Here is a 12,449-nt window from a genome sequence, read left to right on the forward strand (position 1 = left end):
TCCCCATCCCCGCAACGACCAGCTGCAGGTGGCTCATTCACACAGAACCTTAAAGGGAGTTTTTTCAGAGGCGGGAAGAGAAAGAGCTCAGTCTAGAATTACTCCAAAATGGAACAAATTCTAGAGAATCCATTTGAACTGAGCAGTAAAGGAACAATGCAGCAAACAGCACAGGAATAACATCCTATGTCTACCAGCCAACTCCTGATCAAAAAGTTGTTCTTAGACTAACTGCAGGAAGGAATGATTGCTTCATTCCTTGTGCTTTATATGAGGATTTTCAGGAAAGTAAGGCTCTGGTTTGGTTTTAACTTTATACTGTTTTAAGGAGCCTGATCTAAAGGAACCAAACAGGGCAGTTTGGATGAAATGGAATTCACACCATTTTTCAGATTAAATTTCTGACCTCAAGATGTGATTTAGGCCCTGGAGCAGTCAAGTGACACAGCTCTCACCAGCTGACATTAGACAACACTAAAGGCCCCCAGGCTCCTTGGAAATCTCTCTTTAACTTGCTGGTACCCAAGCAAACTCCAACCACTTTCTCAACTCCAATGCTTCCTTTGAAACCTGTAATTTGGAGTAAAGGAAAAAGGGGATGGAATTTGGCATTTGTCGCCTGGTTTTTCCAAAAGGACCTGACACCGCCCAGTTGTGTCTACTTATCAAAGATCTAAGAAAAGGTGTTCAGAGTGGTCTTGGTGTTCCTGTTCCAGAGAAAACCTAGAGGAGCTAAGCATCCAGTGCCTTCAGTTTCCCTTGAAAGCAGTGAACCCATCACTTCTCAAAGCAATTCACATAAACTGTCCTCAGAGATGATTAAAAAGGCAAATCCAAGTTTAGCACTTCAGTGTTCCAGTTCTGTGATGTGGTATCATAAATCACAATTACAGATTTTGATTTAAGGCACCTCTGAATCTCTGTTTCAAAGCGATTTTGTACTACTCCATCTATGGATTTGTCCAACACATGCAAGGAAATCCCAGATCCAGCTGAACAAGTAGATTATGAGCAGGCAAAGCATAAGGAAGACAGACATGAACTTCAAAGCCTGCTCCAAAAAGCTTAAACCTGTAACAGGAATAAAACTGAAGAGAGTTATTTTACTGACATAGGAAACTTCTCCTGGTCATGTCAGTCTTGCTGCCAGTAACGTGATTTAATTTTGAATGACAGTAACGGACAAATAGTTTTTGACTGAAATTGTTGCTTTAGCTTTGAAGCATTTCATTTAAATGACATTCAGCATCTCCAGACACAGTTGCGTTATTCTGTCCTTCCTTCTTACCAGGACATCAATCCCATTGTTTTCTCTGTGAAAAAGTCCACAGAAATGTGGAATGAACCTAACAAGACTTTAAAGCATTGACTCCACCACTCATCATCTTGGGAGTCACAGACTTGGGTTGGAAGGGACCTCAAATCCCATCCAGTGCCATCCCTGCCACTGTCCCAGGCTGCTCCCAGCCCTGTCCAGCCTGGCCTGGGACACCTCCAGGGATCCAGGGGCAGCCCCGGCTGCTCTGGGCACCTGTGCCAGGGCCTGCCCGCCCTGCCAGGGAACAATCCCTGCCCAGTATCCCACCCAACCCTGCCCTCCTTCAGCTCAAGGCCCTTCCCCTGCCCTGACCCGACAATAGGTGTGCACACGCTGCCACGCCAGGACAGAGTCAGGGAAGAAAAGCTTTCCCTGCCTCCCACCTGCTGAAAGCAATCCCATCAAGCCACTGCACACAACTTGAAGACTCCGAATTTCTAATTGCTGATATGAAAACGAAGCCAGCTTTCTCACCGGTATTTTCTTCTCTTCCACTGCAGAGGCACACTGGTTCATTATTGCAGGGCTGCCCAAGAGGGGGGAACTGCTGGCATTGTGTTTCTTCTTTAAAAAAGAAGAAAATCACTTTAAGAAATGGAAATATGACTGTAAAATCAGGAAGCCACTTGCTAAATATTTTAGCTGGGCAGACCAAACCCCATACAAAGTACATATGGGGAGAGTGCAGTACACTAAGACGCTGCAAATTATCAAATACATGTATATACATACATATATAATGTAATATATATTAAATATTTTATGAAACTATATAAATACATAGCACACACAATATATAATATATACAGTTGATATGATTAATATTACAATTAAGGTAACAATTAATAATTAATATATTAACTAGTATAATGATTAATTAGTATTAATACAACAATTAATCTCATATAAAAATACAAAAAATAGAAAAGCTACTGTATTTGCCACAGGCTGAGCAGGGTCAAGGAGTTAATTGACACCTGATGCTCTGGCCGTTGGGAGCACAGGACAGAGCCAAGGCAGCAGATCCTCTGTCCGCCTGCTCTGTCCCTCCTGGCCCCAGGTCACCAGCCCAGACGTTCACTAACTGGCCCATTACCTGTTTGTTGGAGTGAGCAGTGTCTTTACTCTTCATGGTGTCATACCCAGGCAGCCGGTGGCGCCTGCCCATCTGCAGCGCCACCAGGTCCTTCATGATGGACTTCAAGGCCTCTTGTTCATCTGTGATGCACAAGAATTGTAGGTGTCAGTTGTCTGGGTGAGCACCAACCATGACACTTCTGCACCTCTGACACTTCTGCACTGGTTTTCTGCTGGCTCACAGAACAACAATCCTTTTTAGGATCTTTGCAAGTACACTGTGATTTAATTTAGTAACGAAAAGCCCAAACTGAACTGAACATCTTGACAGAATAAACTGACAGATAAACATTACGTCACCTGTCCAATGACACAGAAGGGTCTGGCCAGAGTGCAGATGAGAATGAACATCCCAGCCCCTAACTCTGTTCAAAAGGCTTCACAACAAACAGTGGAACCTGGACAGATTTGCGAGACCATCACGGGTCATTTAGGAAGGGCAAACTGACGTGCTTCTGCCAAGGAAAACCTGGTAAAGGTCTATTCTTTCCCGTTATATATCCTGTTAACTCTGAATTCTTGCTTGCTAGTGGAGCAAACCACAGCCAGTAGAAAAAGAAATGAAAATCTGGACAAAGATTCATCTTGGAGTATCTGTGAACACAAACCCACTTGCACTGATTGCCCCAACATGTTCCTCTCTTCCCTCAGAACAAGCTGATGGAATAAAATTCAAACCATTTTATGAGATTTCAAGATCTGCTGAAGAGGCTCAAGTTGTCCAGCACTAAGAACACTGTCTGCTGGCAAAGTACAATGCAGCAGGTTCAATTCAAGGCTTCTTGCCCTGCAGCAACATAAAAACACACACTGATCTTTTTCTTGTATGTTCCACTGACTAAGAATTACTTTCTGAAGATTCCTGATGTAACCAATTTAAAGTATTCTCTCCCAGTGCCTGTTAGTTTTGAGAAGTGACATTGAGCAGAACTTTGGGCTCAGAGGAAAAAACAAAGATGTAAAAGGAGAGCAATGCACAGTAGCTGGCCCCTCACGGATGGCAGATGAGGCTCTAAAAGCTATGGAAATGAATCCTTTACTTGAGCAAGGAGAACGACCCTCAATTCCTTGATATTGCAAAAGGTGACGGAAGCTGCCAAGTGAAGTTTTAAGCGAAGTGGGACTGCACTGGGCACTTGGCTCCCAGGCACTGTGCCCCAGCGAACAAAGCAGCACCTCATGCTGCCACTCTGCTCCTGGCACACGCCTGCCCTCTGCATTGCCTGGCTCCTGTCTCACGTATCAAGACTCAAAAAGGTTTTAGGGATCAAGTGTTGTTTCCTTGGCAAATAATACACTCAGATAAATCCTTCCTGATATTAAGGCATTACTTAGGCATGGATTTTGAAGCAGTGATTTGATCAGCTCTGGACACGCCCAGGAGAATCTGCCCTTTCTAAAAGAGTCTGGGAGGACCTGAACCCTCGTTTTGAATGTAAAGCTTTTCTTTTCGATAATTGGGACTTTTGGAAGTGATGTGAACCAGATGAAGTAACCACAGCCCTACTCAACGTGATGGTGTGTCAGGTGTGCAGTGCCTGATGTGCACGGCTCCTCCTCTCTTCCCTCGCTATGTCACTTTGAGGAGTTTGCACTGAAATGAGCATTTTTGAAGCTGATCTGTAAATAACCAAAACCTAATTTCAAGACTCCACCATGGCTGCACACTCGTCCCTGATTCATGGCACTGGTTTGATGGGTAAGCACTCGCACTTGGAAGAGTAGTCCAGGGAACAGCTGCTGAACATCAAATGATGGACTGACTCACATCTGTACTCCTCTGTAAAAGGGACTCAGTGGGACTATTTGTTTCTGCAATTTCATGTCGTGCATTTGTTCACCAGTCTCTCCAAATCAGTTAGCTTATGTTTTATGCAGAAGACTGGCTTCGTAATTAATCAGTGTCTGAATAACAAACTAGATTTTCGCAATGCTAAAAGATGACAGATGTGGGACGCATACGGCTTGTAAAGCACACAGGGAGCGAATCCTGCTGGAAGTTAAAACAGGAAAAATGCACCTCCCTGTAAAGAGGAAACATCTGAAGAAGACCCAGTCAGAAGAGGAGGCACACCAGGATTATCTTCGCTAAAACCAATAGTTTCTACCCAGGACTGTTTTAGCTTTCACTGGATCCCAGACTGGGTTGGGCTGGAAGGGACCTCAGAGCCCACCCAGTGCCACCCCTGCCATGGCAGGGACACGTCCCACTGTCCCAGGCTGCTCCAGCCCTGTCCAGCCTGGCCTGGGACACTGCCAGGGGCAGCCCCAGCTGCTCTGGGCACCTGTGCCAGGGCCTGCCCACCCTCCCAGGGAGGAATTTCTGCCTTCTGGCAGTGGGAAACCATTCCCCCTCGTCCTGTCCATGCAGGCCCTTGTTAAATCTCTCTCCATCTTTCTTGCAGCCTCTCTTCAGGTACTGGCAGGTGAATCCTAACTCGGTCCTGAGAGCACCCAACATCTCCTGTGGACTTCAGAATGTTAAACCAAAATCCAGAAACATCAAGCCTAGACCAGATCATGAAAGGGAATGAAAAGAAATCTCCCAACGCATCTGCAGAAGGCGTTAATTAAAGAAAAAAAAAATCTTAAAAAAGGAATGCAGAGCAGAGAATATAAAAAAATCCAAATCAAAACCCATCAAATCTCTGCTGTCCAAGACAAGCCAGATGAGACAATAACCACATTGTGGCAGTGGAGAAGGGAGAGCACTCCTTGACATTCCAAGTGCATGTAAAAGAAGCAAGGGGTGTAAGTAACACAACCAAAGCAAGAGGCTGCTTTTCGAGAAGCACATCAGCCAAAGGAAATAATTGCTGGGATCTATCTCAGCACTAAGTAACCCCTTGTGGGATGAAAATGTGAAGAAACAGCTGTGAATGGAGCTAAAGTTCCAGGTAGGTAATGGCACAATTTTTTCTTTTCTTTTTTTTTAGGTTTCCAACTTCACAGTTGAACATTTAACCTTTTACCTTTACTGGAGTGTCTCCAATTTGCTGGTATTCTTTCATTTTGATGGTATTAAGAACAGCCTTGGAGTCACCTGGCAGACAAAGGCTGAAACCCTGCACAACAAAATACTCCAACCCGTGGCCTGGAACATCCCCGAGGTTCCTACCACCCAAAACACTCAGGGAAGAGCTGGGATACAAGTTTTCCACTACAGTGCAGTTTGGGTTTGGCCAGATACCAGGAGGATGAAGAGGAGCTTGTCTTGGCAGAGTTCCTTTGGGCACGAAGCAAAGGAGCTATGAAAGCAGTTTATAACTGAGGGCCCATGACATGAAATCAAGTCCATCAAAGCACATGTCTGGAATAAGACTTCTCCTCTAAACAGTTCCATCACTGCAAACAAAGATCAGTGGCTGGGCACAGGTGTTTGATCCCGGGTTTGTGTAGTCAGCACTCACCTGTGGCACAGAGGACACATCCAGCCAACTGACCTATCCCACCAGTGCCTTACTACAGGCTGTACCCTCAGCTATGAAGAGGATTTATTTATTAGCGGAGGCACCCTGTGAAAACTCTGCAGGGCAGCACCCGGCAAACACTAGAGCTCGACACTCGCAGGCACAGGTGGGACTGTTGGGGTGGCCTGAGCAGGACCAGGAGTTGGACTCCACGATCCCTGTGGGTCCCGTCCAACTCAGGACATTCCATAAACTCCAGTTACTGCCCTGCACAGTCTGTATCTCACTCACTGCAGTCATTCTAACACTGAAATATGATTTATCTTCATGAAACTGGAGCAGCTAATGCTCCAGCTAAGGGGATGGAACAACTTCGGGTGAGTTTGAATCTTACACACTTTTTAGCAGCCTTGCACAGAGCTATTGGCTCTCTGCTACTAAACCATACACCCTGTAATTCATCCCTGTGATGATGAGGTAGGACAGGACAGAGTATTTATCTCTTAAAAGTATAAAATAAAGTCAAATATTGATCTGAGTTTGTACGGGGAAAAACTGTATCTGGTGAGGACAGCACTGTGATGGATTTAATGCTGAGAAGCATGAACACTTCTTTATTTCCATCCAAACAGAGGATTCCCATAGACTGACCTGGAGAAGCACGTGGAGCAGCATTACACTAATCGCACAATGCAGAAGCTGCTACAAATGAAAACGAAGCAATTTTTGGAGCACTGAGAGACCCTGTTTTGCCTGGTCTCCAGTAGGTCTGGGAAACACAGCTCTGCTTTGTGCGGGAAAGATGTTGTCCAGGAAATGCTTTTCATGTTTTAAAAACTACACTCAAGGATTTTTATAACTTCGATAAAAGTGAACTGCTGCTCACAGAGAAAGTTATTCCTCTCCACAAAGCATTTACTTCAACCAACCTGTGGTTTGTTACACAGGTCTGAACATGTCAGAAATGGAAAGAAAAAAAAAAATCACAAAGTTAGAAGAGCGAAAGTATCTGCACAGAGATAAAAACAGGAAGCCTGTGAACCCCCCTAACCCAGGATCATGTTTTATATGGTGTCATAGTGGGACACATGATGCTGTATTGGTTAAAAAGAGAAAGAAGCGAATACATCTGTGTATTTGTTATCTACCACCACAACGGCAAAGCTGGTTTGGGCGAGTGACTGGCAGATCCAGGGGCAACGAGGAAATTCTAGACAAATTATACCTAAGTGACAGGTCTCAAAAAAGTCTTGCAAAGACTTTCCTATTGAGTCCTTTGCTGTGGGCTGTTGTAGTGGTACCAAAATGCTGCTGCCCACAGGCTTTAGGACATCACAAACACCTGGTTTGTAGAGTGAGAGGAAAAATCGGAGAGCTCTATGAGGCTTACCCTTGCGGGACATGTTCAGTCCCTCTTCTCATTCACAAGTTAAAGGCAAAGACCGGGATCTGGGATTGGAGCCGGTCCTAACCTGCAGGCTCAGCCCTGCTCCCTCCCCCGGGTGTCACCGGGTGCGTGTGAGCCAAGGGAAGGAAGTGACACAGGCAGGAAAACCGAGAGGATCGAGGGAAGGCTGGAGGAGCAGGGAGCTCCAGCACACCCCAAACCCGGCACCGCTCACCCCGCACAGCCACAGCAGGGCCAGAGGAAAAGGTTTTCACGCCTGCCAGGGAGTGTCTGGAGAGAAATAAACCTCAGGAATTGTCCTGGCTGTGCAGGGCTCGGAGCCGCTCCAGATGAGCCCCGGCGGAACCACCGGAGTTCCTGCAAACTGACATCCACCGCTCCACGTGTCCCTCAGGTGGGTTATCAAACACCAGATTAAAGAAAATCAGAGCATGATATACAGCCCATTATCCATTATTAATCAGATTATTTGATCACAGTTGCTGGATGCATTTATGTTTCTCCCATTACAAAGGGATCTGCCTGCAGCCGTGCCATGATACACACACTGCTATGGTGGAGCAGTGGTCCATGAAACTGTATTTTTTCATTCTACACTCACATGTTTACAAACACAGGCCCAACTGCCACTGGAAAACACTTTGAGGGAAATTCAACTTCCTACTTCTAAACCATTTAAAGTTTATGAACCACCTTGCTCCTCTAAACAGAGTGGATTGCACTACTTCTCTCTTTGTAGCAGACAAGTCTAGTGATGGATTTGCATGAATTTGTTGTATTTACAAAACCAAAACAGAGTAATGAGGTATTGAAGCAGTTGTAGAATAACATTTGCAAATGCTTTTTGAATTTAAGGTATACAAGCTAATTATGCATACAGACTAAATGAAGGAGACTCTTAGAAAACTAAACTTGGTTGCAGGGAAGAAACATTAAAGTTGTAGCCCACGAAGCCATGAAACTCCAGACTTAGAACAGCACGAATTTCCTTGCCAATATGCAAATACGCATAAATTCTGGTTTAAGAGCCGCTACAAGTTTAATTCCAGCACCTCTCTTTAAGCTGAAAAAGGAAGTAGGAAACACAAGCCCCCCTCCATAAGCAGTTCTTTACACCGGACATGCAGTCCAAATCCAAATTAATTTGAATTAATCAATCAAATTCAGTCATGGCAACTCCTCCGAACAACATTTTCCTCTTGAAAAAGTTCTTCCAACTCCTTTGCCTGTTCTTACATGTTGCTGTCTGGGCTAAGAACGGCGAATGAGAACTCGGGGGGAGCTCCATAAAGGAGACTCTATTTTGATGGACTCCCAAGCTGCACTTAATACCAACAAATTCTCCAACTAAGCCGGAGCACAACAATTCCCGTCCCGAGAAGAGCCAACTCCTGCTGGGGCTCCAAGAGCCCCCTGCGCTCAGCCCGACCCGCAGATCCCGGCGGGTTCTGCCCGGCCCAGTTGAGTAAAAGCCCGGGGCACCGCACGTTTCCCGTAAACCGATTTTTTACCATTTTAACGAAACCCTTGAAAATCCACCACTTCCCCGCGGCGCTGCCGCTGCCGGGAGCGCGGCAGGTCCGCCCGGCGGCCCCGGGGCTGCAGCCCGAGCGCCCCGCGGCAGCGGCGGCCCGGACCCGGACCCGGACCCGGGCCCGGCGGAGCCCCCGCTCCCCACCGCCGCCCCGTCCCCGCCCGGCGGCCCCGGCCCGAGACGCGGCCCCGGTTCCCGGGGCTTCTCCGCCGCTCCTCACCCATGTCTGCGGGCGGCGGCCCCGCTCGCGGCGGGCGCTGCGGGACGGCGCTGTCACCGCCGCGGCTCCATGGCGGCCGGGCCGAGGGGGAGGGCTCAGAGCCGCCGCCGCCACATTCCCAGGCCCCGCGCCGCCGCCTCCTCCCGGCGGCCGCGCTCCGGGAGCGGCGGGCGGGGGCGGGAGCGGCGCGGGCGCTGCCGGTGCCGCCGGTGCCGCCGGTCCGTGCGGGCCGGGCCCGCCGCCGCCGCCCGCAAAACAAACCGCTCGGCGGCCGCCGCGCACCCGCCGCCTCCTGCCAATCACAGCGGCACCCGCCGCCGCCCGCCAATCAGCGCCGCCGTGGCGCCCACCCGACGGCGCCGGTGGCCAATGGGCGCGCGAGTAGCTGCACCGCCCACCCCGCCTCCCCGCGGAGCCGGCTGTCAATCACGGGGGCCCATTGCGCCGCGGCAGAGCCACGCCCCCTCGCCCGACAGGGGGCCGGGCAGGCCGGACCACGCCCCCCGCTGCTGTCAATCAGAGTGACGGACGGCAGGGCGGCCCCGCCTACGAGCTGGAGCGCGGCCGGGTCCAGAGAGGAGAGTGGAAAGGAAAAAATGGAGTTTTGTCCCTCTGCCCGTGCTGTATCTGCAGCAAAGCACCTCTGGGAACCAGTCCACAGGGTTCGTAAGAAGAAATGTTCCCTTAAAATAAACTAATGAATTATAATTAAAAAATCATGCTCGGTTGTGTCTGATGCAACTGATGTGCAACTCCATTCACACACCGCCGTGTGCTACTGTGATCACCCAGTCTAACCCGGGAATTCTACTCTGAATCATGAATGCTTTGGGTTGGAAGGGACCTTAAAGATCACCTCATTTCACGCCCTGCCACGGGCTGTGAATTTAAATCAAGTCCTACTTTTTAAAGCAACATCCAGCCTGCTCTTTCCCAGCCTCTGTGTCCATTCCACCTGCAGGATGGTATTTTCATCGTGTCTTTTCCACAAAAGGAACAGCAGAAGGAGTTTGTTATTTTAAAAAGAAGCCCAGCCCTGGTTCACTGCGGTGGCCAGGGCCACCCCGCTGCTGGGAAACCCACCTCGAGCAGATGTTTGAGCTGCTGTTTTCAATCTGGCAGCAAGCGCAGTGGTCTGTGAGTGACTCACAAACAGCACGGCAGCAATGGCAGAGGGGTTATGGAACCTGGATAAGACACACACAGAAGAAAACTAGACTGGAAAGGGGAATTGCTCAAAAGTGTGAACAAGTCCAGGAATCTGAACCTTCTTTTGTACATCACCAAATTTGATTTTAATGCTCACTCTTTGTGCCAGGATCATTACAAAAATATTTTTCTAAGAGAGGGAAGAGCCCACCCCATGCCCTGGGAGGCAGAAATTTAGTATCAATTCCCTACTGCACCAGCCCTGATTTCAAACCACTCCATCATCATCTCACCATTTGTTATTTTTGCTTATCTTGAAGTTCCTACATGTTTGCATATAAAATTCTCAGTTTAAGTCCTGCTAAATGAGAATGATTCCATGTTCTTTGTGTAGAAACTCGGTTTACTGAGTCCAAAAGATATTAGACCGGCGAGTGGCAGCTTGTGACAGGAGCCAGGAGCTCCTGGCAGATGGCAGGAGACACCCACCCTGGTGGAACTCACTCTTCCCATCTCCAACTGCCCAGGATGTCTGGATTTCACTGAGGCTTCCCCCCCCCCCGCTTTAACAAATCAAAAATAGAATGATTTGTCCTTAACAGCTCATCACTTCACCCACCTGTCAAGCCTAACGTGTAAATCAGTAATTTTATCTCTTGATGTGTGGTTTCCCCATTTTACAGACATTCTCACATCACTATTTACATGCAAGTGCCATCAGGATTTTTTTTGGACCACTACAGACCCTTGCACCATTTTTTTTAATTCCTGACAAGCTGGTAAATCCTTCATGAACTGGAATCCAACTTTCTACCAAAATAAGTACCCCTTTTTTGTGTAACTTCAGGGGGGAAAAAAGTAATTCCTTTCTGACTTCTCCTGTGTACTTAATACTGCACTGGTTTTGTGCATAATCACAGAATCCCAGAATGGTTTGGGTTTGAAGGGTCCTTCAAGCCCACCCAGTGCCACCCCTGCCATGGGCAGGGACACTTTCCACTGTCCCAGGCTGCTCCCAGCCCTATCCAGCCTGGCCTGGGACACTGCCAGGGATCCAGGGGCAGCCACAGCTGCTCTGGTCACCCTGTGCCAGGGCCTGCCCGCCCTCCCGGGGAGGAATTTCTTCCCAATATCCCATCTAATCCTTCTCTCTATCAGTCTGAACACAGTTCTCCTTGTCCTGCCATTACAGTTCCTGATGAGGATCAGGTTGGTTGTTTCACACCAGCTGATATTCCATGGTTTTCCACCTGGATTGCCCACATCCTTCCAGGGCTGCAGCTGTCCAGCAGGGAAGCTTCACTCCTGTAAACAGCAATTGCAGAACATACTTAATTCTTGAATTTATTCAGATTGTCTGATGCCATTTAATGTAAAATCATCAGTAAAGATATTCACAGAAACTCTCCAGGAGCTCCTATGTTTCCAGTTAGCCCATTTGTTTTAAAGGAATTTTATAAGGCCTAATTGTATAATGCTGTCACGCAGCATCAACTAAGAAAAGGAAGTGCAATCCCTATTTTAGGGACTTAAGGGCATTGCACAGAGAGACAGTGACTTGTTAAAAGTTACACAGGAAGTCTGGAGTAGACCTTTGGGATTTAACTCCTGGCATCTTTTCCTAGTGTCTTAATCACTATGCCAGTATCTTATTTTCTATTTTGGTAGTATTTCCATTTTCTGAAGCATACCTGACTCAAAGAGCCCCTTCTCCCTGCTATCAGATGTACTATTTCTTCTTTCCTTCCTGCTTCCCTTCTTGTTTAGGTAGACACATCCTTCCTGGGGAGCTGAGCAGGCTCCAGGCTGAGACTTGTCCCATGCCAAAACTTCCTTATTCTACATCTTGGACTCCACAGCCACAGAAGGGGGCGAGGAGGAGAAACCCTGTAAATAAAACCAGAGAACCCCAGAATGGTTTGGGTTGGAAGGACCTCGAAGCCCATCCATGCCACCCCCGCACCTCCCACTGTCCCAGGTTTCTCCAACCCCAGGAGTCCAACCTGGCCTGGGACACTTCCAGGGATGGGGTATCCAATCTTCAAAGGATGCATGAAAGGGTTCTGCACTGTCTTCTGCAGATGGAAGAGTAATCTCACTAATTCCAGGCAGTTCTGTCTCTCCTAAAAATTTCTTGTTGTGTTCTCAGCTTTGAAAACAAAGTGAATGGAACACTATCATCATTATCCAACTCTAGGACAGCATGGCAGGATATAGATGGGCTCAGGTGTATCTCTCCCCCAGCAGAAGACATGAATCTCCTGTAAAACACG

At 47.8% G+C, this 12,449-nt stretch overlaps 1 protein-coding gene and 1 long non-coding RNA gene across 2 annotated transcripts in view; both read right to left on the reverse strand.

Annotated features, from left to right (window-relative positions):
* The window catches only part of MAP3K3 (mitogen-activated protein kinase kinase kinase 3), a 35,181-nt gene extending 25,928 nt beyond the window's left edge, over positions 1-9,253 (reverse strand). Inside the window, exons 1-3 of the mRNA XM_066204886.1 lie at positions 9,028-9,253; positions 2,415-2,536; positions 1,793-1,882 (exon numbers count right to left, since the gene is read on the reverse strand). Coding sequence (XP_066060983.1) covers positions 1,793-1,882; positions 2,415-2,536; positions 9,028-9,031 — 216 coding nt within the window. The 5' untranslated portion in view covers positions 9,032-9,253. The remainder of the gene's footprint in view (positions 1-1,792; positions 1,883-2,414; positions 2,537-9,027) is intronic.
* Positions 9,254-10,316: 1,063 nt separating this feature from the next.
* Positions 10,317-12,447, reverse strand: LOC136301735 (uncharacterized). The gene is made up of 3 exons (XR_010723929.1): positions 12,180-12,447; positions 11,868-12,063; positions 10,317-11,481 (listed from the first exon to the last, which is right to left on the reverse strand). It is a non-coding gene; the product is annotated as an uncharacterized lncRNA (long non-coding RNA).
* Between the last annotated feature and the right edge of the window lie 2 nt (positions 12,448-12,449).

This window comes from Chamaea fasciata, unplaced genomic scaffold (assembly GCF_029207755.1).
Source record: "Chamaea fasciata isolate MVZ Bird 193981 ecotype frontalis unplaced genomic scaffold, bChaFas1.0.hap1 SCAF_27, whole genome shotgun sequence".
Lineage (NCBI taxonomy): Eukaryota > Metazoa > Chordata > Aves > Passeriformes > Sylviidae > Chamaea > Chamaea fasciata.